The sequence below is a fragment of the Brachionichthys hirsutus genome, chromosome 7 (genome assembly GCF_040956055.1).
Source record: "Brachionichthys hirsutus isolate HB-005 chromosome 7, CSIRO-AGI_Bhir_v1, whole genome shotgun sequence".
NCBI lineage: Eukaryota > Metazoa > Chordata > Actinopteri > Lophiiformes > Brachionichthyidae > Brachionichthys > Brachionichthys hirsutus.
The window spans coordinates 2,812,176-2,839,696 of record NC_090903.1 but is presented as its reverse complement, the minus strand read 5'-3'; the positions used below and the strand labels follow the sequence as shown (position 1 = coordinate 2,839,696).

At 42.7% G+C, this 27,521-nt stretch overlaps 3 protein-coding genes across 3 annotated transcripts; all 3 read left to right on the top strand.

Moving 5' to 3' along the window:
* The first annotated feature begins 343 nt into the window (after nucleotides 1–343).
* On the top strand, nucleotides 344–27,521 carry LOC137895910 (zinc finger protein 546-like). The gene is given in 3 exon segments (XM_068741436.1): nucleotides 344–779; nucleotides 13,008–13,763; nucleotides 26,649–27,521. Coding segments are annotated over 3 exon segments (1,794 nt in total). The 3' UTR covers nucleotides 27,251–27,521.
* On the top strand, nucleotides 2,630–6,576 carry LOC137895969 (tubulin--tyrosine ligase-like). Its single transcript, XM_068741498.1, has 6 exons — nucleotides 2,630–2,798; nucleotides 3,050–3,128; nucleotides 3,253–3,485; nucleotides 3,706–3,841; nucleotides 4,195–4,310; nucleotides 6,422–6,576. Exons 1-6 carry the CDS (start codon nucleotides 2,630–2,632, stop codon nucleotides 6,574–6,576), a joined length of 888 nt encoding a protein of 295 aa, XP_068597599.1.
* On the top strand, nucleotides 15,618–17,484 carry LOC137895917 (tubulin--tyrosine ligase-like). Its single transcript, XM_068741444.1, has 5 exons — nucleotides 15,618–15,786; nucleotides 16,383–16,461; nucleotides 16,586–16,818; nucleotides 17,038–17,173; nucleotides 17,298–17,484. The coding sequence occupies exons 1-5, from the start codon at nucleotides 15,618–15,620 to the stop codon at nucleotides 17,482–17,484; spliced, it is 804 nt and encodes a 267-aa protein (XP_068597545.1).

Sequence of the window (27,521 nt, the reverse complement as noted above, 5' to 3'; positions counted from 1 at the left end):
AGATGCAGCATCAGAAGAGTCTGGAGTTCTCATGCCAGTTATTAGCTCTGTGGTAGGAGCAGCAGACATTGACCAGCTGCTGTTCTCTAACAGCTGTCATGCATCTGGAAGCCATGATAAGAGAAAGGAAACAGGTGAAGAGGATGTAGAATGTGATCCCACACTTCAACCCCACAGCAGAAAGACCAGGGAAGGGAGACCATATGTTTGCACAACATGTAGCAAAGCTTTCACAAGAAAGTCAGTCTGTATAGAACACATGAGAACCCACACGGGTGAGAAGCCTTTTAGTTGTGAAACATGTGGGAAACATTTTAGAGAAAGTGGCAAATTGACAGTCCACATGAGAACCCACACAGGTGAGAAGCCTTATAATTGTAAAACATGTGGGAAACATTTCAGACAAAGTGGTGAATTGACACGCCACATGAGAACCCACGCAGGTGAGAAGCCTTATAATTGTAAAACATGTGGGAAAGATTTCAGACAAAGTGGTGATTTGACAGTCCACATGAGAACCCACACAGGTGAGAAGCCTTATAATTGTAAAACATGTGGGAAACATTTTAGACAAAGTGGTAAATTGACAGTCCACATGAGAACCCACACAGGTGAGAAGCCTTATAGTTGTAAAACATGTGGGAAACATTTTAGACAAAGAGGTGATTTGACAGTCCACATGAGAACCCACACAGGTGAGAAGCCTTATAGTTGTAAAACATGTGGGAAACATTTCAGACGGAGCGGTCACTTGACTGTCCACATGAGAATCCACACAGGTGAGAAGCCTTAAATTAGACCAACAGAAGTTTAACTTCCAGAAGATCTGCCCACACTTGTTTATTGCAAATTTCAATTTTTCTTTAATATGGGAGAGAAAAATACTTTGAAATTCTGCTGAAATGTCTCAAAATTGAACAGATCCCTTTGGGGACACTTCTGTCTTTCAATGCTTTAAAAAAAAAAAAGCTTTTTCATTAATTTCCAATTTATTCTGTGTTACTCTGAATCCATTGTGCTGCTTTTATTTGTCCACTAATTTATCTTTTGAGCATGTAAGTTTGTATTTGTTGACAATGTAAATAGTTTGTAATAAACACTGTTGAAAACTCAGTATTACCGACTTCCAATAGAACGGGAACGCATCTGTACTTCTATAACGGACAGCGAGATGACGATGGCGCCATTTTGGACAGAAATATATACTTGGAGTGAAGAACATTTAAGCCTGTAAGGATATTGATTGTGTGCTTTTTAATTTACTATGGAAGAACAGAACACATTACCGGTACATTAGAAACAATTTAATGATAAATGACTGAAAATTGTGGATTGAATGTTTTAGATTTCTCTACTCTTAATACTTTTAAAATGAACTGGGCCAAACATTTTCTTTAAGAACCCATCTCCATGTGGAACTTTATTCGCAAATTTATTTTTTCTAGTTTTGGTCGTTTGAATTTTATATTAGGCTGCAACTACAATGTAGACGAACTTCAAGGAAAAACTCTCCTTCTTTCATAAACAAGTTTTATTGGCTTGGTCCCGAATATATAAGCACAAATTGCTCCCCATAAATATATGATATGGAATAATTGGGACATACTGTACAAAAATTAATCATACTTTTCTAGTTGGGTTGAGAGAGTAGACTTGTAATTCAACTTTTTAATTGTAATGGACAACTTGTGTCATATTCAGACTTTTTAAATCTGAATATACATTTCCAGCCACACCTAAAGAATATGCAATAGTATTTGATGCTATACCGGGGTGTAACAAATTTAGTCAGAAGTGTTGATTTTAATGTACTGCCTGTTCCTCTCCCCAATTCTGTTGTAACAGTAGTAGGAAAAATCTGTTTTACTCATTCTAAAAATAGCAATAGGAATATACGCTCTTTATTTCAAAAAGAAGGTATAATCTGTTCCACACGTCGTTTCATACTGGAATTCTTTTGTAAATGATAACCGGAAGAAAGTATGGACAATTCCCAATAAGTTTCTGTTACAAATACAGTGAAAGAATTATTTTAAAATTATTCGTAAATATTACCCTGCCAACCACGACATGAAAAGATTCAGAAGAGACATTCGTGTGAATTGTTCTTTCTGTGAAAACCATCCTGAGAGCGTTCAGCACCTCTTCTGGATCTGCACATATTCTACATCATTCTGGAAAGACCTCAGCAGCTTTATCATTCATGAACTTTACAAGAACTTCTCCTTAAAATGGGAACATGTTGTATTTTGCTTTTTCAGAAGGCAAACAAAATCATTTTTTTTGTTTTTAATTATAAACCTCTGAATTCAATCCATCAAATCTTTATTACAGACACAATGGTCCAAACAAAGCAGCACACATCATTTAGACAAATAAACACAGTAGTACTATAATACAATCATGTACTAGTGACACCAAATGCCTGAGTGGAACTTGACAGCACTCTGGCTGGGCTGAGTCAGCAGCCTGATAATGATTCCCTGAATCATTCAGACGACATATAAACCTGTAAGACGAGTGTCTCAGCCGAGCAGTTCAAATTCGGATGGTCTGGATATGATCTGTTCTGCTTCCCACGTAGCTTGTTAGCTGAAGTGGCTAAACGTCCCATCGAAGTCAACGCAGCATGAGTTCCCCGATATACACCTTCGTGACCCGGGACGACAACAGCACCGTTTATGCAGAAGTTTCCAAACTCCTGCTCTCCACCGGGCAATGGAAGAAGCTGAAAAGAGACAATCCCCGGTTTAACCTGATGCTCGGTGAGCGGAACAGACTGCCCTACGGACGCCTCGGTAAGCGCTGCTCATCCTCCTGATAGGAAAATCTCATGTTGGTGGAGATCAGGGGGGTCAAAGTCATTTTCTCCGAGGGCCACGTCAGCATTATGGTCGCCCTCGAAGGGCCAGTTGTAACCGGAACACAGTGAAAGTGTAACTAAATGTAATTTAATTTGATGTAAAATAAATGTAACTACTCCATAGCATGCTGTTAAATAACTATCTATATTTCATTTTAAGTTAACTTTAACTTTAATGCTTTACAGGTCACGAGCCGGGACTGGTGCAGCTGGTGAATTACTACAGAGGAGCAGACAAGCTCTGCAGAAAGGCGTCGCTGGTCAAGTGAATATTTATTACTTTTTAAGAGAAAATCTGCACATTTTCTTGTCTGTGCATCATTTACTGATGTCCTTCCACAGATGAATTGTTTAAATGGGTGTTGCATATCTCCTTCCTTTACCATCAGGCTGATCAAAACCAGCCCAGAGCTGTCTGACTCCAGTAACTGGTTCCCAGAATCCTACATCATCTATCCCACTAACCTCAACACCCCTGTTGCCCCAGCAAAGAATGGCATTAACCACCTCAAGAGCAATCCCAAGACAGATGAGCGAGAAGTTTTCTTGTCTTCCTACCACTCTAAGAAAGAAAGTGGGGATGGCGTCGTGTGGATTGCAAAGTCTTCTGCTGGAGCTAAAGGTGAAATCTATTACCCATATTGGACTTTAAGTCCAAGGTGCAAGTTCTTCTGAGTCGTTCCCTACATTACGTGTAATTGCTGACATGAAGTCATTTTATTTTGAAAAGACAACTTTTTCACGGTGAACCTCCTGTTTTTTGGGGGGTTTGCAGGATTGAATTGAAAAAAGTTGTCGATGGCAAATTGAGCACACTAATAGATTTGGCGTCACTGTAATAGGTGAAGGAATGTTTATCTCCCATGATGCTGCTCAGCTGGTGGAGCACACTGATAATCAGGGACAGGTTCACGTGATCCAGAAGTACCTGGAGAAGCCCCTGCTGCTGGAGCCGGGACATCGGAAGTTTGACATCAGGCAAGTTTGAAACGTTCTGCTCAACACTTGGAGCGTGTTTAAGTGAGGCTTGTATTATATATATATATATATATATATATATATGTAGGGTATATGTAACAAATCTATGTATTTGATGGTGCTTATAGGAAAGAGCCGTCCTCGTCCTTTATGGATTACGGAACCACTTAGATACACGACGCTGTTTGTTGATCACAAATCTCGTCTTGGTGACCTGCAATCATGTTTATCTCACCAGAACAGGAATGAAATGGAATTTAGAAGTCATGCTTGCTCTGGCAGTGATCTGTGACGTACAGATGCTCAATGCGTTTCCTCGCCTGCGTTTCTCCTTTCTGTTTCTGCACAGGGAGGATGCATGTGTCTCTGGCAGAAGCCTTGGAGGTCCGAGGAGGCCCGCTCCAGGAGGAGGAGGTGTGGGCAGTGCTCAGCCAGAGCGCCGAGAGCCTCCAGGAACTCTTGCACAAAGGTATGGAATGTTGCGAGACGTTTCTTATGCATGGATTCGAATGCATGCGGAATACATTTCACATTTCCTCTTCTTGCACATTTTTCGTGTCGTTCCCGTCTTGTTTTTGAACGGCCAGCACTAAATGTGCCGACAGCGCAGGTTTTTAAGTGAGGGAGCGGAAGGTTCAGATCCTATGAAACACAGGTGGCATTTTCTGTTGGGGCTCTGCTCACTTTAGCTCTCTGACACATGAAATAATGTCACTATAAATATGACCTCCTTTAACAATTGTGCATGCGATGCATCACAGATCTGATTGAATCTGCATCCACACCCACATTTACCGCTGAATCTCAGCATCTCTTCCATGTTCTAAGAACCACCTGTTCACCAAATCTAATCAAAGTCTTGCAGACAAACATCTCCCACATGGGTGATGACAAAGTTGTCCTACTTCTGACTGTTTTGTCCCCTTTATATTAGCGATTCAGTCACACATGGGCTTTGAAATCAGTTGCTGTCAGTGAAATAACATTGAGTCAGTGCAGTCATGTCAGTTTGTTGTGGGGTTTTGCGTCTGATGTGATAATCATGTGTTTCTGTGTCTGCTTGTCCTTGAAGCCAGAGAGATGAGGCTGCCAAGTTCCTTTGCTCCTCCATTAAATACCAGGTGACTCATAGAGGCTTAATTGTGGAAAGACGGGGAATGGTGTGAGATGAGATGTGTGTTGTCTTTGCTCTCTTTCATTATCATCGTTCTTTATTTTATGAAACAAGATTTAGTCGTGTGCATTTCTGTCTGAACCAGCTTGACTGGTTTCATTGCAAACAATCTGAACGTGCTGTAAGAAATCTCTTGCATCGGTGCGCCTCAAAATACGCCTTAAAGGTCGCGTTTACCAAAAGACGACTGCGCACGTAAAGGTTTCTGAGATGAAGCCGTGAAGGCTAACATGCAGGCCGGACTCTTCTGGATGAACTCATTTGATGGGATTGTGCTGTGATCTTGATGAAGACATCCTCCTTCATCGGGGAATGTGGAGTTGTGTCGCTGTATTGAGACAATTGCAGCCTCGTGTGCGCAGTTTTTGGCCCTCGCAGTTAGAATGAGAAGAACAGATGTTGGAAGCAGCTGTTACAGTCACTGAGCCGTGTAAAGAATTCACCACTGGGCTGAATTCAGAACAGCATCCGCTTGAATCCAGATTTGATAGATATTCTGCTCAGCTCTGAAAATGAATTCATCCATATTTCATTTTGCTGAAGCAGAACAAACATTTCAGTCTGACATTTTTCCAACTGTATTTTGTTTCTCTGTGAAACTGAATGTCAGGACTTTCCTCACACTCTGAGGGATCAACGTACAATTTACTGAGCAAAGAGGCGGCCGCCGTCCGACGCCGAGCCGCCGGCGTCTCCGTCCGGCGTGCAGCTCCTGTGGTTGCGGCTGTTTGTACAGGAATGATTTGTTTGAACAAGCAATGTGTGAATTCCTCCTCATGATATTAAGAATCAAATTAAAGCCAGTGTCTTGACGCCCTTCTGTGGATTCTGCTTACATCATCAGGTTGGCGAGACGACTGCTCATCCGAAGCTGAAGGCCCGTCCGGGACACGCCTGGTCACCTCCAAACGGGGGCGTGACTTTTAAATAGGAAACGTACATTTACTTTGTAAATTCCAGCATTTGCAAGCAGATATTTGGTGCCTGAAATCCAGTTCCTCTGTCCCTCTCTGCTCCTGGAGGATCCGTAAAAGAGAAGAATGTTGTAGCGCTGCTCAAACATTCCTTTGTATGTTATTTTTAAAATGTTCCCCCCCCCCGGCCACAGCGATGGAAAAAGGGAATTCTGCTTTGCAGCCATTCCTTTTGGCATCCGTGCTTCAACAGTTGTTTTCTTGCAAGCTGAGAAAGCAACATGTGTTTGTTGTTTACTTCAGTCGTCTTCAGTTTCCCGTTAGCAGGAAACATGACAGCGGTGGGACGTGTTCTGCTGCTGCTGCCTTCAGGCTGGAAGCGCTCGGAGAAACGTTCATGCTTGTGTGGAGAGGAAAACACATTATGTGTGTGTGTGTGTGCGTGTGTGCGTGAGAAACGATGGCTGACCGTATCTCTGGCTCCTCCTCCAGATCACAGAGCCACGGGCTTCATCATCTCCTCCTGGTCCCTCCTGCTCATGCCCTCTGGAAACATCTCCTTCGCTGACGAGGATGTGACCCAGCAGGACCTGCGAGCCTTCACCGCACCAGAGTTACTTGAAGGGGCCTCCTTTCCCTCCGTCTGACAGAGAGAATTCCCTTTGAAGTCGGCCATCGACAGCCTGAATGATCACAGGCCTGTTGCTCACGCCTGTGATCATGAAGTGCTTCGAGAGGCTGATTGTCAACCACATCAAAGACGCACTCCCCCCCCCCCCCCCCCCCACTCTGGACCCCCACCAATTCGCCTACAGAGCAAACCGCTCCACTGATGATGCCATCGCCGCAGCGCTTCACACTGCACTGAGTCACCTGGACCACCGGGGGCACTACGTGAGGATGCTTTTTGTGGATTACAGTTCGGCGTTCAACACAATAATACCGGACATTTTAACGGTTAAACTCTCCCACCTTGGACTCTCCACCTCCATCTGCACCTGGATTAAGGACTTCCTGTCTGACCGCACACAGAGGGTCAGACTCGGCTCCCACCTCTCCCCCACCGTCACACTCAACACCGGCTCCCCTCAAGGATGTGTGCTGAGTCCGCTCCTGTACTCGCTGTACACCTACGACTGCACGCCAACCCATCCCTCCAACGCCATCATCAAGTTCGCTGGTGACACCACCGTGGTCGGGCTCATCTCGGGCGGAGACGAGTCGGCGTACAGAGATGAGGTTGGTAAACTGGTGGCGTGGTGCTCGGTGAATAACCTTTCATTGAACGCCACGAAAACTAAGGAACTCATCATGGACTTCCGGAAGCGCAGCCCAGACCTGGCTCCCCTGACCATCATGGGGCCAGACCCGGCTCCGCTGACCCGGCTCCACCGACCATCAAGGGGGGCTACGTGGAGAGGGTCCCCTCATTCAGGTTCCTGGGCGTCCACATCACCGACGACCTGTCCTGGTCTGCTAACACCACGGCGGTGGTGAAGAAGGCCCAGCAGCGACTCCACTTCCTGAGGGTGCTCAGGAGGAACCACCTGGAGGAGAAGCTGCTGGTGGCCTTCTACAGAGCCCCCTGGAGAGCATCCTGGCGTACTGCATCACGGTGTGGTACGCCGGGTGCACAGCAGCGGAGAGGAAAACCCTGCAGAGAGTGATCAACACAGCCCAGAAGATCACCGGCTGCTCTCTGCCCCCCCTGGACTGTATCGCCGGCTCTCGCTACCTCAGCAGAGCTACAAACATTGTCAGAGACTCCTCCCACCCCGGACACACCTTGTTCAACCTGTTGCCCTCCGGACGGCGCTACAGGTTGCACAAGAGCAGAACCAACAGACTCAGAGACAGCTTTTTCCCGAGAGCCATCAGCGCTCTGAACGACAAACGGGACTAAACAGGACAAACACTCACTATGTGCAATATCTAAGTGTGCAATAACTAATGTACTCTATTTCTTTATGCAAAGTACTGGACAATCTCACTGCATGCACTGTTGATCACTTTAAATTTGTGTCGTTTTATTCTGCTTAAACCTACTTGCATTTTGTTATTATTGAACTTTATGTTGTACTACGCACCGGACGGAGCAGTGCTCCTAATCTCTTCGCATAGCCACTATGCCAAGACAACAAAGGCTTTCTATTCTATTCTATTCTAAATTAAGTTACATCATGAAGAAAAAACATATATCAATGCCTATATTTTCAGGTTTACATCGATTAAAATACATGTACAATGTACATTAAAATAAATAAATGTCTTCACAATACAGAGAAACACGACAAATATTGTATTTACATAGAATGAAACAGAGTGGGCGAATTCATTCCTTTGGTTTTATTATGCTTTTATTTTGAAAGCAGCATCACACTTCCTTGTAGCTATTGTGTCTGATTTGACCTTCAATTCAACAGCTGGCACGACAAGTGACAAAGAATGTTAGACTGATGAGTCACGTGGATCAATATAAACATCGTGGACAATATTTAAAAGGGAAATAAAGGAGACGTCTCTTCTCTTAAATGCTTTACATATATTTGTTCCTCCACTTTAGAATTTGAAAAGTGTTTGATGACGGTTTTATTTACAATCAATAAGCAAATCAACCAAGCATCTGCAATTTACGTATCTCACTAAATCATGAGTCACTTTCACAATCCTTTACTGCATCTCTGCTGTTTTCTGTCCCCCCAAACACACAAGTGCATCATGTTTCTGTACATTTACTACAGATGAAAGCAGCAGTGAACATTCTAGCACAATGTCCTCGGTATGTCAGAGTGATTTGCTGCCTTGCATGAGTCTGATCCAAAATGTGACTTCACAAATGTGAGCTCTCAGCCAGTTAGCATGTCCTCTGTAGTGGACATTTGTCCATTACAGAGGACATGCTAACTGGCGGGCTGGGTCCCAGGAGGATGATGCATGACAAGTCAATACAGAACAAACAAAAACACTAAATACAATAAGCTTTCCAGGGGGAGAATCTGCATGACTTCAATGCCAAGTTGAGCAGCTCTAGTCTCACACCGGCAAAAACGAAGGAAGACTTTTTGAAGCTACATGGAGATGGGGAATTGTTATTGCTAAGAAACACTGGAATGTTTAATACCATTTGTTACAACATATCTTTGTGAGCAATCCTTTGAGGATGCTGGACATAAAAACAAAGAAAAGGAACAGACTTTGCTGTGAACATGACATGAGAGCGGCACCAAGGTGAAGCCACGCACCTGAACTCTCAAAGGCAGCAGCAGAATCACTCTGATTGGCCGGTTTGTAGTTTCTAGTGAGTTCATGCACTGTGTTGGTTTTGTTCTTTGAAGAAGGTGATGTTCATGCACGGTTCATTTTGTGCACCATTCAAAAATCATATAGCTATCTCTTGAATGTGAATAAAAACATATATTTATTTCACTAAAGAAGGGTTCGGTGAATGCGCATATGGAACTGGTGGGTTCGGTACCTCCAACAAGGGTAAGAACCGCTGTTATACTACGTTGCTGAACTTACAAAGGGCAGAACAGCTTTGCTGAAAATGTTTGCTCCATTTGCAATTCACACATTTATTTTATGACTGCAAACATTCCAAAGCGTTTTGTGGAATGTCTGACATTATCAGTCAAATTTACCGATTTCTCTGAAATTACCAAAAGGTTATTGTGGTAAATTCCTTATTCTGACGGCGTGTTTTGTACCGGAACTGTCCACTGCTGAATTTAGTGTTTTTACATCAGGCACCTTGGGCAGCTAAGGGGTCCTTGGGGAAAGTAACGTTCCGTTCTTCCGTTCTTCACAACGGACCAGTTCGTTCTGCGTTGATGCCTGTCTGCGTTTCTGATGAAGGTAGGTCGGAACGATCCGGTAACGATCGATAATTAGTTATTCAATATGCAAATGAAGCGCCGAATTTCGCCGCTGATTTAAGATCACATTTGTTGAAGATTATTTTAGCATAAATGTGTTCCTGAATTGTTTTTGAGAATGTACTTTTTTCTTTAATATGGATGACAAAAATGCTTTTAAATTCTGCTAAAGGGCCTAAACATTGAACGGCTCCCTTTGGGGACACTTTTCTCTCTTTCAATGCTTTAAATAAATTATTCTGAGTGAGCAGGATGGCTGGAGGGTGCTGGTTGGGAGTTCTCCGTGTGATCCTGATGTTCAGAGACTTTAATGCTAGTTAGCTCCGCTAGCATGCTAGTCATTTATTTTCTTTGTGGATTGAATGTTTGGCGAGTTTCATGCTAATAATTTCCGCTAGCATAAATAGTTAATCGCTAGACGGGAAGCTAAGGCTCCGCTTATCTTCAAATGCTAATGCTAACGTGCGGTTTATGTTGAGATGCATTACAGCAACACAACGCAGAGGCAGAAAGACTGCCGCCGTAACATTTAGTTAATGTAGTATTTAAGTGTGTGATATATGTTGATGCGCTGTGGCAGATTATCTTTAAATTATTAGTATTAATGTTACCGCAATGTACATTCTAACTGACCCTCCAGACCTGCCGTAGTTAGCTGTAAGGTCGACTGCGCATGTCGAATGTTCCATTGATCGGTGATCCCCTCGAGTTCCGCTGTTCCGTTTTGCTCCAGTGGTTTGATATAAAGTGGTTAAGCGTGTGCTTCGCCTCGTTATTTGAGTACAACACAAATCAGTTCATGGTTTCTGTTCATTCTGCTCTCATTAGGAGATTTAGTCGACACAAGTTTTTGTGTCATGAACCATTGAGGCAAAATGCAAAAACAATTTCCTACAAATATAAAGTCAACTACAATAAAGCACTCTGTTTATTGTACAATACCCTCATTCTTCCATACCTCAATTACTGTGTGGAACTATGGGGGAATAATTACAAAACAATAATCCAACCGATATTTAATTTGCAAAAAAAGGCAGTCAGAATAATTAATTATGCAGATTATTATGCCCCAACACACCCACTGTTTATCCAGCTAAATATATTAAAATTAAAGGACTTAGTCGATCTCAACACAGCTGTGGTTATGTTTAGGGTTCACAATAACAATCTTCCAGACTGTATCCAAAAAAGGTTCAAACACAGAGAGACCAGTTATGATTTGAGAGGAACTCACATATATCAAAAAAGAGAAGCTAGAACAAACACGAAATGCAGATCCATCTCAGTTACAGGAGTAAACTTATGGAATAGCCTGGATGACACATTAAAGAACTCGACGACAGTACAATCATTTAAAAGAAGGTTTAAATCCAATGTAATTACTGGTTATGCAGCACTAAACACCTAAACTGTGTCTGTTTTCCGTTTTGTTCTGTTTTTGTTTTTTGCATTTTTGCTTTTTGTTGTTGTTGTTTACACTGATTGAATGGACCATACTCACCTGAAGAAATGGGCATATAACTAAAATAAATTAATTTTGTTAAAAATTGATATAGGAATTATATATATATATATATTGTTTATTTTGTATGTTTATATGTAAGTTGGGTGCTTTCATTCAAAACCGAGCTGTAATAAGGGTTTGGCATTAATAAGTGTTTCACTTCAGCCAATACCTTTTCAGTCATTATTATGTTGTTGTTTTTTTCTTTGAATTTTGATTCTTTGTTCTTATTTAAGATACTGACTGAAAGAAAAATTATTACTTCTACTACTACTACTATTAACATGTAAATATTAAGGTAAAACGGGGAAACTCTGCATGAACTAATTATCTGGACCATTTACTTCCTATCTCGGCCTTTCAGGAACAAATTCTACTTTTAGGCTCTGAGATTTCTTTGTTATATTTATACAACAGATGATTACTAAAGTAATCATCAATATAATAGGTTTAAAAGACAGTGATGATGTCAGCGGTTTATGTGTTTCGTATTTTCCGGTTATATTGCATACAATATATTGCATATATTGTTTACAGACTTTTTAATCCGCATGTAGCGAGGACGTCCCGTCGATAAAAAGAAAAATATATATTTCAAAAGCCGTAACCGGAAGTTTCGTCTAACTTCACGTCAATGTATTTGTAGTTACCTGCTATGTCCACAAGAGGGCATCGCGGTTACAGAACACCCTTGACACATGTATATATTAATTTCCGGTGTCCCACAAAATAAAAGCATCGAGATAAATGGTAGTATAATTCAATTTCACGAGTAAAGTGCCAGAAAATAATAATGTTGAGTTTTAATTGTTCAGAATCCTATATTCTGAAATTTGTAGTTTCTAGAGGAATAAAGGGAGGCGATTCTCCGTTTCTATTGATTTTAAATTAACGGTACAATCAGCTGCAGCAGAAGATAACAGGAAATCACTTTGTTTCGTCTGCAGGTATTTCAGCTGAACAGGATGCCTTTTTAAAAAGCGACCAACGATTGCCTGTAAAGAAACGAGTGAACAAAACTGAGTGAAGATCGATCATCAGCGAAGACTGCGAGATATCACCTGGAGACCCGGAATGAAATCACACAGAATAAGTATGTATGTTTGTCCTCGCATGTTTGTTTCATCACAGCAGCGTCCAATTCCTTCAATCTGTCCTCCAGATTGTCCACAGCAACATGTCTGTAAGGAGGAGGAGGAGGAGGTTCCTGCTGATCAGCAGCTCTGGAAGGAGGAGATGAACTCCAGTGTGGACAAAGAGGAGCCAGAGCCTCCACGTGTGAAAGAGGAGCAGGAAGAAATCCCCACCAGTCAGGAGAGAGAGCGGCTTGGACTGAAGCAGGAGACTGGAACCTTCATGTTGAGTCCTACTTGTGGAGAAAAAGACCACAGCAAAGATCAGACTCTGTTCCTGAAACCTGATGAAGATGCAGCATCAGAAGAGTCTGGAGTTCTCATGCCAGTTATTAGCTCTGTGGTAGGAGCAGCAGACATTGACCAGCTGCTGTTCTCTAACAGCTGTCATGCATCTGGAAGCCATGATAAGAGAAAGGAAACAGGTGAAGAGGATGTTGAATGTGATCCCACACTTCAACCCCACAGCAGGAAGACCAGGAAAGGGAGACCATATGTTTGCACAACATGTAGCAAAGCTTTCACAAGAAAGTCAGTCTGTATAGAACACATGAGAACCCACACAGGTGAGAAGCCTTATAGTTGTAAAACATGTGGGAAAGATTTCAGACGGAGCGGTCACTTGACAGTCCACATGAGAACCCACACAGGTGAGAAGCCTTATAGTTGTAAAACATGTGGGAAACATTTTAGAGAAAGTGGTAAATTGACAGTCCACATGAGAACCCACACAGGTGAGAAGCCTTATAGTTGTAAAACATGTTAGAAAGATTTCAGACAAAGTGGTGATTTGACAGTCCACATGAGAACCCACACAGGTGAGAAGCCTTATAATTGTAAAACATGTGGGAAACGTTTTAGAGAAAGTGGTAAATTGACAGTCCACATGAGAATCCACACAGGTGAGAAGCCTTATAGTTGTAAAACATGTGGGAAACGTTTTAGAGAAAGTGGTGACTTGACAGTCCACATGAGAATCCACACAGGTGAGAAGCCTTACAGTTGTAAAACATGTGGGAAACATTTTAGACATAGTGGCGCATTGACACGCCACATGAGAGCCCACACAGGTGAGAAGCCTTATAATTGTAAAACATGTGGGAAACGTTTTAGAGAAAGTGGTAAATTGACAGTCCACATGAGAATCCACACAGGTGAGAAGCCTTATAGTTGTAAAACATGTGGGAAACGTTTTAGAGAAAGTGGTGACTTGACAGTCCACATGAGAATCCACACAGGTGAGAAGCCTTACAGTTGTAAAACATGTGGGAAACATTTTAGACATAGTGGCGCATTGACACGCCACATGAGAACCCACACAGGTGAGAAGCCTTAAATTAGACCAACAGAAGTCTAACTTCCAGAAGATCTGCCCACACTTGTTTATTACAAATTTCAATTTTTCTTTAATATGAAAGAGAAAAATACTTTGAAATTCTGCTGAAATGTCTAAAAATTGAACAGATCCCTTTTGGGACACTTCTGTCTTTCAATGGTTTTAAAAAATAAATCGTTTTCCAGTTTATTCTGTGTTACTCTGGATCCATTGTGCTGCTTTTATTTGTCCACTAATTTATCTTTTGAGCATGTAAGTTTGTATTTGTTGAAAATGTAAATAGTTTGTAATAAACACTGTTGAAAATTCAGTATTACCGACTTCCAATAGAACGGGAACGCATCTGTACTTCTATAACGGACAGCGAGATGACGATGGCGCCATTTTGGATCAAAACATATACTTGCAGCGAAGGACGTTTAAGCCTATAAGGATATTGATTGTGTGCTTTTTAATTTTCTATGGAAGAACAGAACACATTACCGGTACGTTAGAAACAATTTAATGATAAATGACTGAAAATTGTGGATTGAATGTTTGAGATTTCACTACTCTTAACAATACTTTTAAAATGAACAGGGCCAAACATTTTCTTTAAAAAACCATCTCCATGTGGAACTTTATTCACAAATTTATTTTTTCTAGTTTTGGTAGTTTGAATTTTATATTAGGCTGCAACTAAAATGTAGACAAACTTCAAGGAAAAACTCTCCTTCTTTCATAAACAAGTTTTATTGGCTTGGTCCCAAATATATAAGCACAATTTGCTCCCCATAAATATATGATATGGAATAATCGGGACATGCTGTACAAAAGTAAATCATTATACTTTTCTAATTGGGTTGAGAAACAGATTCGACTCAATATTCAACTTTTTAATTGTCATGAACAACTTATGTCATATTCAGACTTTTTAAATCTGAATATACATTTCCATCCACACCTAAAGAATATGCAATAGTATTTGATGCTATACCGGGGTGTAACAATTTTAGTCAGACGTGTTGATTTTAATGTACTGCCTGTTCCTCTCCCCAATTCTGTAGTAACAGTAGTAGGAAAAATCTGTTTTACTCATTCTAAAAATAGCAATAGGAATATACGCTCTTTATTTCAAAAAGAAGGTATAATCTGTTCCACACGTCGTTTCAAACTGGAATTCTTTTGGAAATGATATCAACCAGAAGAAAGTATGGAGAATTCCCAATAAGTTTCTGTGACAAATACGGTGAAAGAAATGTATTTTAAATTATTCGTAAATATTACCCTGCCAACCACGACATGAAAAGATTCAGAAGAAACATTCGTGTGAATTGTTCTTTCTGTGAAAACCATCCTGAGAGCGTTCAGCACCTCTTCTGGATCTGCACATATTCTACATCATTCTGGAAAGACCTCAGCAGCTTTATCATTCATGAACTTTACAAGAACTTCTCCTTAAAATGGGAACATGTTGTATTTTGCTTTTTCAGAAGGCAGAGAAAATTATTTTATTTGTTTTTAATTATAAACTTCTGAATTCAATCAATCAAATCTTTATTAGAGACACAATGGTCCAATCAAAGCAGCACACATCATTTAGACAAATAAACACAGTAGTACTATAATACAATCATGTACTAGTGACACCAAATGCCTGCGTGGAACTTGACAGCACTCTGGCTGGGCTGAGTCAGCAGCCTGATAATGATTCCCTGAATCATTCAGACGACATATAAACCTGTAAGACGAGTGTCTCAGCCGAGCAGTTCAAATTCGGATGGTCTGGATATGATCTGCTCTGCTTCCCACGTAGCTTGTTAGCTGGAGTGGCTGAACGTCCCATCGAAGTCAACGCAGCATGAGTTGCCCGATATACACCTTCGTGACCCGGGACAACAACAGCACCGTTTATGCAGAAGTTTCCAAACTCCTGCTCTCCACCGGGCAATGGAAGAAGCTGAAAAGAGACAATCCCCGGTTTAACCTGATGCTCGGTGAGCGGAACAGACTGCCCTACGGACGCCTCGGTAAGCGCTGCTCATCCTCCTGATTGAGTGCTTTAGCATAGCCCACTATTGTTGAGGGAAATGAAATGATTTAATCCATGTGTATTATATTTACTGACTAAACTTTCTCAGTCATTTATTTAAAAGTGCTTTGTTTTACACATTGAACATAAAATGACTTCTAATAGCCCGTCTATTGGCCTGACTTGAATCCAATTGAAAATCTCTGTTGGGATTTGAAGATGGCAGCTGCAGCATGTAAACCAAGGAGCACTAGAAATGTGGGGGCTTTACTCTGAGGAATGGAATGCTGCCAAAAACTGTTTGGCGAAGCTTCGCTTTTGCAACAAGTCGTAGGAGCAATTTGGGCGATCTACCAAGTTCTGTTGTCATGAAAAGGTTGGAGACTTTTGAGCCTGCAGTAAATCCCTAAAAGGTGAGGGCAGGATTTTGAACTGTCAGTTGTTTGAGATATTTAAATTGTACCTGTGTGATTTATTTTTTCTTGTAAACAAATTAACAGTATATTCTTCCAGGAAACCTGACTACAGTGATGTTGAATAAACTTGTTTCCAGCCGGTAACGTGAAGTATTTCGGTAACTTTAGTACTTTACAGGTCACGAGCCGGGACTGGTGCAGCTGGTGAATTACTACAGAGGAGCAGACAAGCTCTGCAGAAAGGCGTCGCTGGTCAAGTGAATATTTATTAGTTTTTAAGAGAAAATCTGCACATTTTCTTGTCTGTGCATCATTTACTGATGTCCTTCCACAGATGAATTGTTTAAATGGGTGTTGCATATCTCCTTCCTTTACCATCAGGCTGATCAAAACCAGCCCAGAGCTGTCTGACTCCAGTAACTGGTTCCCAGAATCCTACATCATCTATCCCACTAACCTCAACACCCCTGTTGCCCCAGCAAAGAATGGCATTAACCACCTCAAGAGCAATCCCAAGACAGATGAGCGAGAAGTTTTCTTGTCTTCCTACCACTCTAAGAAAGAAAGTGGGGACGGCGTCGTGTGGATTGCAAAGTCTTCTGCTGGAGCTAAAGGTGAAATCTATTACCCATATTGGACTTTAAGTCCACGGTGCAAGTTCTTCTGAGTCGTTCCCTACATTACGTGTAATTGCTGACATGAAGTCATTTTATTTTGAAAAGAGAACTTTTTCACGGTGAACCTCCTGTTTTTTGTTTGTTTGCAGGATTGAATTGAAAAAAGTTGTCGATGGCAAATTGAGCACACTAATAGATTTGGTGTCACTGTAATAGGTGCAGGAATGTTTATCTCCCATGATGCTGCTCAGCTGGTGGAGCACACTGATAATCAGGGACAGGTTCACGTGATCCAGAAGTACCTGGAGAAGCCCCTGCTGCTGGAGCCGGGACATCGGAAGTTTGACATCAGGCAAGTTTGAAACGTTTTGCTCAACACTTGGAGCGTGTTTAAGTGAGGCTTGTATTATATATATATATATATGTATATATGTAGGGTATATGTAACAAATCTATGTATTTGATGGTGCTTACAGGATCTGGGTGCTAGTGGACCATCAGTACAACATCTACTTATACCGGGAGGGTGTGCTGCGGACTTCCTCCGAGCCTTACAACAGCTCAGACCTGCAGGACACGACCAGCCATCTGACCAACCACTGTATCCAGAAGGAGCAGTCCCAGAACTACGGGCGCTACAAAGAGGGCACCTGTACCTGCTGAACACTCGCAATGTCACGCTGGAAGCCACCATCTTACCTCAGATCAAACAGATAATAAAGTAAGTCCGTCGTGTTTATCTTAGTGTTTATTTCGGGGGTCCCATTTCACAGAAAGTGATTTATTTATATGCTTGAGTTTGGTAAGCTAATGGGCCCACTAAGTTGTTCAACTGCCCATTCCGAATGACTCTTCTTACATTATTTCTGATAATTATGGCAGGAATCATTATTTATTGATAAATGTACTTTTATCAGGGGCGCCATGGTGGCGTAGTGGTTAGCGCTGTCGCCTCACAGCAAGAAGGTGCCTGTCTGTGCAGCGTTTGTATTTTCTCCCCGTGTCGGCGTGAGTTTTCTCCCTGGTTTCCTCCCTCCTCCAAAAACATGCACTTTAAGTGAATTGATTACTCCAAATTGTCCGTAGTGAGTGTGTGTGTGCGTGAACGGTTGTCTGTCTCTGTGTGGCGACGCATCCTGGGTGTGCCCAGCCTCTCTAGCCCAGGAATGAGCAAACTAAGGCCTGTTGGGCTCTTTAACTTGTCCAAATTCTATCATCATATTACATTTTATTCTAATTAAACCTCATTCATTTGACCTTTTCCCTGTAATGCTGCCTGTAAAAGGCTCAAATCCTTTCATGTAACGTCTTTTACATGTCATTTACATTCGTCCTCACAAACACTCCCTCCCTCTGTTCCTCTGTCAAATGTCAGAACCCATTGTGGCCCGCGAGTGAAACTGTTTGCCCGCCCCTGCTCTATCCCACAGCAAGTTGGGATCGGCTCCAGCAACTCCCGTGACCAGCAAAGCGGAAGAAGATGGATGGATATTTTTAGCATTAGCGTAACATAATTCAAAGTTCATCCTCACTTCTACTTAAGTTGTAAAATAGCTTTCATAGGACTATCTGATTAATGCGAGTGTACATAAATATGTCATTGGGTCGTTTTACCCACTATTCTCATGCATTACGGGGTAAAAGTATTAAGACAGGAACGCTGTATTGTCTACATGTAGTTTGCGTTATTGTTGCCTCTTCTTTTGTTCTCTCCTGTAAACGAGGTCGGATTAGTTGATCATGGAAGCAGCAACAGGAATGTCTAGAACTAGAACACGTTCAGGTTCTGAGCCAACCAGGCATCGATTCTAAGCTGATTTCCAGCGGAAACGAATTCTGCTGCCAACCTGCTGTGGAGTGAAAGACTGTTGGATTTGTCTGTGATAATTATCTGAACCAAAGTGTCACTAATGTACGGATAACATGACGAGCGGCATCCTGTTTCCTGGACAGAGATTTCAGCCACTGCCCCATAATTGAGATTTGAGAGACGAGTCCAAAAGTGAGGGGCTCTGGAAAATGAAGGGTCGGCTGCGGCTAGAAATCCTGTCCATAAAGATTCTGAACAGGACCGGTGAAAAAGGGCAGCCCTGCCGGAGTCCAGCGTTTGACTTGCTGCTGGAAACCGTCACCCAGGACCCGTTTGCCATGGGAGACCCTCCCAGGAGCATAAAGCTCCCGACAGCGTCGCCCCCTGGGGTCTTTCGGGCACTCAGACCCCCCCCCACCATGATAAGGTGGCAGTTCAGATCTCCTGCGTGTTTCTAGATTTTTTCACAAATCTTTTCGAGCCTCAGCAACCAAGTACCACAATGTTCCTGACCAATGAGTGTTTGTACACGCCATTTATTTGTCTGCTTGTCGTTGACAGTCGGATATCTGGAAGTGATTTTGTGGTCTGGTTTCCCAGGAGCTGTCTGACGTGCATCGAGCCGGCGATCAGCACCAAGCACCTGTCCTACCAGAGCTTCCAGCTGTTTGGGTTTGAGTTCATGTTGGACGAGAACTTGAAAGTGTGGCCCTGCTGAGACTCCAGGTTGGGCTGCTACGGGTCACAGCACCAATTGATCTCATAAAATGCAGGCTTGCAACATGTTTACGCATTTACCCTCCTCTCCAATGTGGCATCCATGGAAAGAACATTGTGTCAGATGCAAAGCCCATGAAAGAGCCGTCCTCGTCCTTTATGGATTACGGAACCACTTAGATACACGACGCTGCTTGTTGATCACAAATCTCGTCTTGGTGACCTGCAATCATGTTTATCTCACCAGAACAGGAATGAAATGGAATTTAGAAGTCCTGCTTGCTCTGGCAGTGATCTGTGACGTACAGATGCTCAATGCGTTTCCTCGCCTGTGTTTCTCCTTTCTGTTTCTGCACAGGGAGGATGCATGTGTCTCTGGCAGAAGCCTTGGAGGTCCGAGGAGGCCCGCTCCAGGAGGAGGAGGTGTGGGCAGTGCTCAGCCAGAGCGCCGAGAGCCTCCAGGAACTCTTGCACAAAGGTATGGAATGTTGGGAGACGTTTCTTCGAATGGATTCGAATGCATGCGGAATACATTTCACATTTCCTCTTCTTGCACATTTTTCGTGTCGTTCCCGTCTTGTTTTTGAACGGCCAGCACTAAATGTGCCGACAGCGCAGGTTTTTAAGTGAGGGAGCGGAAGGTTCAGATCCTATGAAACACAGGTGGCATTTTCTGTTGGGGCTCTGCTCACTTTAGCTCTCTGACACATGAAATAATGTCACTATAAATATGACCTCCTTTAACAATTGTGCATGCGATGCATCACAGATCTGATTGAATCTGCATCCACACCCACATTTACCGCTGAATCTCAGCATCTCTTCCATGTTCTAAGAACCACCTGTTCACCAAATCTAATCAAAGTCTTGCAGACAAACATCTCCCACATGGGTGATGACAAAGTTGTCCTACTTCTGACTGTTTTGTCCCCTTTATATTAGCGATTCAGTCACACATGGGCTTTGAAATCAGTTGCTGTCAGTGAAATAACATTGAGTCAGTGCAGTCATGTCAGTTTGTTGTGGGGTTTTGCGTCTGATGTGATAATCATGTGTTTCTGTGTCTGCTTGTCCTTGAAGCCAGAGAGAGATGAGGCTGCCAAGTTCCTTTGCTCCTCCATTAAATATCAGGTGACTCAGAGGCTTAATTGTGGAAAGACGGGGAATGGTGTGAGATGAGATGTGTGTTGTCTTCGCTCTCTTTCATTGTCATCGTTCTTTATTTTATGAAACAAGATTTAGTCGTGTGCATTTCTGTCTGAACCAGCTTGACTGGTTTCATTGCAAACAATCTGAACGCGCTGTAAGAAATCTCTTGCATCGGTGCGCCTCAAAATACGCCTTAAAGGTCGCGTTTACCAAAAGACGACTGCGCACGTAAAGGTTTCTGAGATGAAGCCGTGAAGGCTAACATGCAGGCCGGACTCTTCTGGATGAACTCATTTGATGGGATTGTGCTGTGATCTTGATGAAGACATCCTCCTTCATCGGGGAATGTGGAGTTGTGTCGCTGTATTGAGACAATTGCAGCCTCGTGTGCGCAGTTTTTGGCCCTCGCAGTTAGAATTAGAAGAACAGATTTTGAAGCAGCTGTTACAGTCACTGAGCCGTGTAAAGAATTCACCACTGGGCTGAATTCATAACAGCATCCGCTTGAATCCAGATTTGATTGATATTCTGCTCAGCTCTGAAAATGAATTCATCCATATTTCATTTTGCTGAAGCAGAACAAACATTTCAGTCTGACATTTTTCCAACTGTATTTTGTTTCTCTGTGAAACTGAATGTCAGGACTTTCCTCACACTCTGAGGGATCAACGTACAATTTACTGAGCAAAGAGGCGGCCGCCGTCCGACGCCGAGCAGCCAGCGTCTCCGTCCGGCGTGCAGCTCCTGTGGTTGCGGCTGTTTGTACAGGAATGATTTGTTTGAACAAGCAACGTGTGAATTCCTCCTCATGATATTAAGAATCAAATTAAAGCCAGTGTCTTGACGCCCTTCTGTGGATTCTGCTTACATCATCAGGTTGGCGAGACTACTGCTCATCCGAAGCTGAAGGCCCGTCCGGGACACGCCTGGTCACCTCCAAACGGGGGCGTGACTTTTAAATAGGAAACGTACATTTACTTTGTAAATTCCAGCATTTGCAAGCAGATATTTGGTGCCTGAAATCCAGTTCCTCTGTCCCTCTCTGCTCCTGGAGGATCCGTAAAAGAGAAGAATGTTGTAGCGCTGCTCAAACATTCCTTTGTATGTTATTTTTAAATGTTCCCCCCCCCGGCCACAGCGATGGAAAAAGGGAATTCTGCTTTGCAGCCATTCCTTTTGGCGTCCGTGCTTCAACAGTTGTTTTCTTGCGAGCTGAGAAAGCAACATGTGTTTGTTGTTTACTTCAGTCGTCTTCAGTTTCCCGTTAGCAGGAAACATGACAGCGGTGGGACGTGTTCTGCTGCTGCTGCCTTCAGGCTGGAAGCGCTCGGAGAAACGTTCATGCTTGTGTGGAGAGGAAAACACATTATGTGTGTGTGTGTGTGTGTGTGTGTGTGAGAAACGATGGCTGACCGTATCTCTGGCTCCTCCTCCAGATCACAGAGCCACGGTCTTCATCATCTCCTCCTGGTCCCTCCTGCTCATGCCCTCTGGAAACATCTCCTTCGCTGACGAGGATGTGACCCAGCAGGACCTGCGAGCCTTCACCGCACCAGAGTTACTTGAAGGGGCCTCCTTTCCCTCCGTCTGACAGAGAAGGTATAAATATTTAGTCTACATGTTACGGGGAGCACAGAGGGACAAGCACAATGACGAAGGGTTACAAGTATTTATTACAAAATGACAGATGGGAAGTCACTCTTCACCTTATCCCGTATTGCCTGCCAGTCCCCAGTCCACCCCGAATAGCACCGCACTACAAGGCGGAAGAAACCCGCAACGTCAACACTCCAACTCACCGCAAACTTAAAAGCAACACACCACAAACCCATGCACTAATAAAACCACACGTAAAAATAGGATCGGGTATGGTGGGTATTGGAGTGCTAACGGGATACAAGGGAGGGAAGTGACAAAACAAAACAAAAGAATGAAACAAAAGAATAAATAAACAAAAATAAAAATAGGTAAGAGAGTTAGTCCGCTCGTACAAGCTTACACAATAAACAAAACACAGATGTACGACACGGAGCGGACTAACTCAAAACAAAACTCAAACTAAACTTAATACAAAAAGACAGCAGGCAGCGGCGACATGAACACTGAAATAACCAAAACAAGTACAACATTATTATTTGTTAAAACACATTTAATAAGATATGTCTAAAACTTTAAAAGACCGCATACCTGAGGCGTCGTTCTCCCACGCCCAGTCATTCAACCCTTACGAATCCGAGCTCGAATCACTCCGGTCTTCAACAGACCCTATCAAGTAAAACACATTTAAAACCTAAAACATGATATATAAAATCAACATATTAAAATATTCACCGGCTTAGCTCATCAAATGCTTCGACCATGCATGTGGGCCCAGCAAACAATCTGGTCACCCGACAGGAAATTGGCATCATCTTGGCCAACAGCCGCTCCCTTTTTAAGGAGAAGCGCCCCAGGAGAGGGCGACACCCTGTGGTGGCCTCCAGCACATTCACCCTGTGGTGTCCCCTGCTACATACACCTCAGAATACTCTGTTGGTGGGAGTTTTATCACCTTTCCCCAAATTTTGCTTCAGCGTGCTTGGATCCCTGTGATGAGGTGTAGCTGAAATTAGGGAGGTCCCGATCAGGTTTGCCCCCCCCCCCCCCCCCCCTCTTTCAGGCTGGAAGCGCTCGGAGAAACGTTCATGCTTGTGTGGAAAGCTCTGGTCTACTAAATCATGGAATTGATTAGCTGGTCTCTTTTGATCACATTTTTTCACCCAAGCATGGGGCTCCGGGGGGGCCCACCTGTCCAGACGGGACCCACGCAGCAGGCTACACCATGGACCCCTGGGAGAAATGGAGAGTGGTCTGTCTCACGGTCCTATCTGTAGAGGACACTGAAGATATTTGGCTGTTTGGTTTATTGGTGGGGGGGGGGGGGGGGGGGGGGGGGGGAGTTGCCCTGGTGTACCGGAAAGTCTCCAAGACGGCGGCTTTCAAAGTTCTGGATAAATTGACCATGGATCTAAAAGTGCTCTTCAGTGCTTTGGGGGACCGTGTGGTGGCTCGAATCGAGGACCTGGGAAAAGCCATTTCTAAGGCATTATCGGGCCGCTCCCAGACTCATCAGGTGAGACGTCATCAGGAATGAACGTGCTCCAGTTATCATAGTCATCACGACTCTCTCCGGATCAACCCGCCCCCTTTTTTTGTCCACCTACGTTGCACATATTAAGTGTCTTGGTAATTTATTGTAATTTATGTAATCTATTGCCGTTCGTTGTCATTTTGCATCAGTGGTGTAATTTATTTAGATTTATTGTTAGTTTGCATCGGTGGTGTAAAATCATTTTATTTTTCTAATGTTACTTTGCATCAATTGAGTAATTTAATATTGGCTTTATTTTTATTTGTATTGTTAAATTTTATTGTTAAATGTTGATGATTTATGTACTAAGGACTTTCAACGGAAACAAGTCCGCAAGGGCTTTTTTGAAATGCTCCACTTAGACAGGATGTTTGACTTATTTGTACTGTAATACATGCTACTGTGTGACTGTACTTGTACTCTAACATTCTATCTAATAAATATATTCATATATTCATATTCATCAAACATGGAACATCAGCCTCCCTCTCAGTTAATAGTAGTGCAGTTAAATACTGCATAAATAGAATTTATTCATTTATTCTCTATTCATGTATTTGTCTTGTTTTCCTTTTATAATTACACGTTTTTAATAATGTTTTCAATGTACATCTCGGGGAACTTCCGGTTTGGAGCTTTTTGTCCCTCCTTGCTCTCCATCCTCAGATTTGCCCCCGTTCTTCCGTTCCTGCTTCCCCCCACTTCCTGTCTGAACACGCTGTAGGAGGGTGGACGAGAGCGGCCCCCCCGAGATGCGCTAATGTGCATTTTTCTGTATAAATCCAGGTGTGTAATTATTTGTTTTCCGTGTGGTACTGATGTTCAGAGAGTTTAATGCTAGGTAGCTCCGCTAGCATGCTATTCATTTATTTTCTTTGTGGTTTGAATGTTTGGCGAGTTTCATGCTAATAATTTCCGCTAGCATAAATAGCTAATCGCTAGACGGGAAGCTAAGGCTCCGCTTATCTTAAAATGCTAATGCTAACGTGCGGTTTATGCTGAGATGCATTACAGCAACACAACGCAGAGGCAGAAAGACTGCCGCCGTAACATAGCATGTCCGAACCTACCGCGCATGTTGTTGTAAGCTAACATTAGCATGTTGTGGGAACCTAGCGCGAGCATGTTGTGGTAAGCTAGCGCTAGCATGTTGTGGTAAGCTAACGCTAGCATGTTGTTGGAAGCTAGCGCTAGCATGTTGTGGCAAGCTACCGCTAGCGTGTTGTGGGAAGCTAACGTTAGCATGTTGTGGTAAGCTAGCGCCAGCATGTCCGAAGCTAGCGCTAGCATAGAGCAATGCCTGATCAAGTGCTTTCTGGGGTTTGTAGTGCTTCTGACCTCCGCTTGGCAGATTTTTCAGATCATTTTGGATTTATCAAGCTCTTTGTTTGGTTTTAACTCGAAAAAGTTACGAGCGTCCGATTTCAGATGAGAGTTTCACCTGAGTCAGCATTTTGCATACGCGGGATTGTGCGCCTGACGTCATGACGTTGAGGCGAGGGGGCGTCACGTGAATCGATTGCTCAAAACTAAAAGGAAATCGATCCAGAATTGATTAAATAAATTTTATCACCCAGCCGTAGTTTAAAGTAAATTTACTTTCTGTTTTTTGATGACAAATACACAAGTTTTTGTGTCATGAATCATTGAGGCAAAATGCAAAAACAATTTCCTACAAATATAAAGTCAACATGTAAATATTAAAGTAAAACGGGGAAACTCTGCATGAACTAATTATCTGGACCATTTACTTCCTATCTCGGCCTTTCAGGAACAAATTCTACTTTTAGGTTCTGAGATTTCTTTGTTATATTTATACAACAGATTATTACTAAAGTAATCATCAATATAATAGGTTTAAAAGACAGTGATGATGTCAGCGGTTTATGTGTTTCGTATTTTCCAGTTATATTGCATACATTTATGTAGATTTCTGTTTTCCCATGACATTTATTTTGCATTGGTATTCCTGTTCTTGAACTGATATTTGTAGTTTCTAGAAGAATAAAGGGAGGCGATTCTCCATTTCTATTGATTTTAAATTAACGGTACAATCAGCTGTAGCAGAAGATAACAGGAAGTCACTTTGTTTCGTCTGCAGGTATTTCAGCTGAACAGGATGCCTTTTTAAAAAGCGACCAACGATTGCCTGTAAAGAAACGAGTGAACAAAACTGAGTGAAGATCGATCATCAGCGAAGACTGCGAGATATCACCTGGAGACCCGGAATGAAATCACACAGAATAAGTATGTATGTTTGTCCTCGCATGTTTGTTTCATCACAGCAGCGTCCAATTCCTTCAATCTGTCCTCCAGATTGTCCACAGCAACATGTCTGTAAGGAGGAGGAGGAGGAGGTTCCTGCTGATCAGCAGCTCTGGAAGGAGGAGATGAACTCCAGTGTGGACAAAGAGGAGCCAGAGCCTCCACGTGTGAAAGAGGAGCAGGAAGAAATCCCCACCAGTCAGGAGAGAGAGCGGCTTGGACTGAAGCAGGAGACTGGAACCTTCATGTTGAGTCCTACTTGTGGAGAAAAAGACCACAGCAAAGATCAGACTCTGTTCCTGAAACCTGATGAAGATGCAGCATCAGAAGAGTCTGGAGTTCTCATGCCAGTTATTAGCTCTGTGGTAGGAGCAGCAGACATTGACCAGCTGCTGTTCTCTAACAGCTGTCATGCATCTGGAAGCCATGATAAGAGAAAGGAAACAGGTGAAGAGGATGTTGAATGTGATCCCACACTTCAACCCCACAGCAGGAAGACCAGGAAAGGGAGACCATATGTTTGCACAACATGTAGCAAAGCTTTCACAAGAAAGTCAGTCTGTATAGAACACATGAGAACCCACACAGGTGAGAAGCCTTATAGTTGTAAAACATGTGGGAAAGATTTCAGACGGAGCGGTCACTTGACAGTCCACATGAGAACCCACACAGGTGAGAAGCCTTATAGTTGTAAAACATGTGGGAAACATTTTAGAGAAAGTGGTAAATTGACAGTCCACATGAGAACCCACACAGGTGAGAAGCCTTATAGTTGTAAAACATGTTGGAAAGATTTCAGACAAAGTGGTGATTTGACAGTCCACATGAGAACCCACACAGGTGAGAAGCCTTATAATTGTAAAACATGTGGGAAACGTTTTAGAGAAAGTGGTAAATTGACAGTCCACATGAGAATCCACACAGGTGAGAAGCCTTATAGTTGTAAAACATGTGGGAAACGTTTTAGAGAAAGTGGTGACTTGACAGTCCACATGAGAATCCACACAGGTGAGAAGCCTTACAGTTGTAAAACATGTGGGAAACATTTTAGACATAGTGGCGCATTGACACGCCACATGAGAGCCCACACAGGTGAGAAGCCTTATAATTGTAAAACATGTGGGAAACGTTTTAGAGAAAGTGGTAAATTGACAGTCCACATGAGAATCCACACAGGTGAGAAGCCTTATAGTTGTAAAACATGTGGGAAACGTTTTAGAGAAAGTGGTGACTTGACAGTCCACATGAGAATCCACACAGGTGAGAAGCCTTACAGTTGTAAAACATGTGGGAAACATTTTAGACATAGTGGCGCATTGACACGCCACATGAGAACCCACACAGGTGAGAAGCCTTAAATTAGACCAACAGAAGTCTAACTTCCAGAAGATCTGCCCACACTTGTTTATTACAAATTTCAATTTTTCTTTAATATGAAAGAGAAAAATACTTTGAAATTCTGCTGAAATGTCTAAAAATTGAACAGATCCCTTTTGGGACACTTCTGTCTTTCAATGGTTTTAAAAAATAAATCGTTTTCCAGTTTATTCTGTGTTACTCTGGATCCATTGTGCTGCTTTTATTTGTCCACTAATTTATCTTTTGAGCATGTAAGTTTGTATTTGTTGA

Excerpts from the sequence above, each read along its gene's own strand:
- LOC137895969 (XM_068741498.1), top strand. The coding sequence starts at position 2,630 with ATGAGTTCCCCGATATACACCTTCGTGACCCGGGACGACAACAGCACC. Across the intron at positions 3,129-3,252 it reads AGAAAGGCGTCGCTGGTCAA|GCTGATCAAAACCAGCCCAG; the intron begins GTGAATATTTAT and ends CTTTACCATCAG. Across the intron at positions 3,486-3,705 it reads GTCTTCTGCTGGAGCTAAAG|GTGAAGGAATGTTTATCTCC; the intron begins GTGAAATCTATT and ends TCACTGTAATAG.
- LOC137895917 (XM_068741444.1), top strand. The coding sequence starts at position 15,618 with ATGAGTTGCCCGATATACACCTTCGTGACCCGGGACAACAACAGCACC. Across the intron at positions 15,787-16,382 it reads ACTGCCCTACGGACGCCTCG|GTCACGAGCCGGGACTGGTG; the intron begins GTAAGCGCTGCT and ends AGTACTTTACAG. Across the intron at positions 16,462-16,585 it reads AGAAAGGCGTCGCTGGTCAA|GCTGATCAAAACCAGCCCAG; the intron begins GTGAATATTTAT and ends CTTTACCATCAG.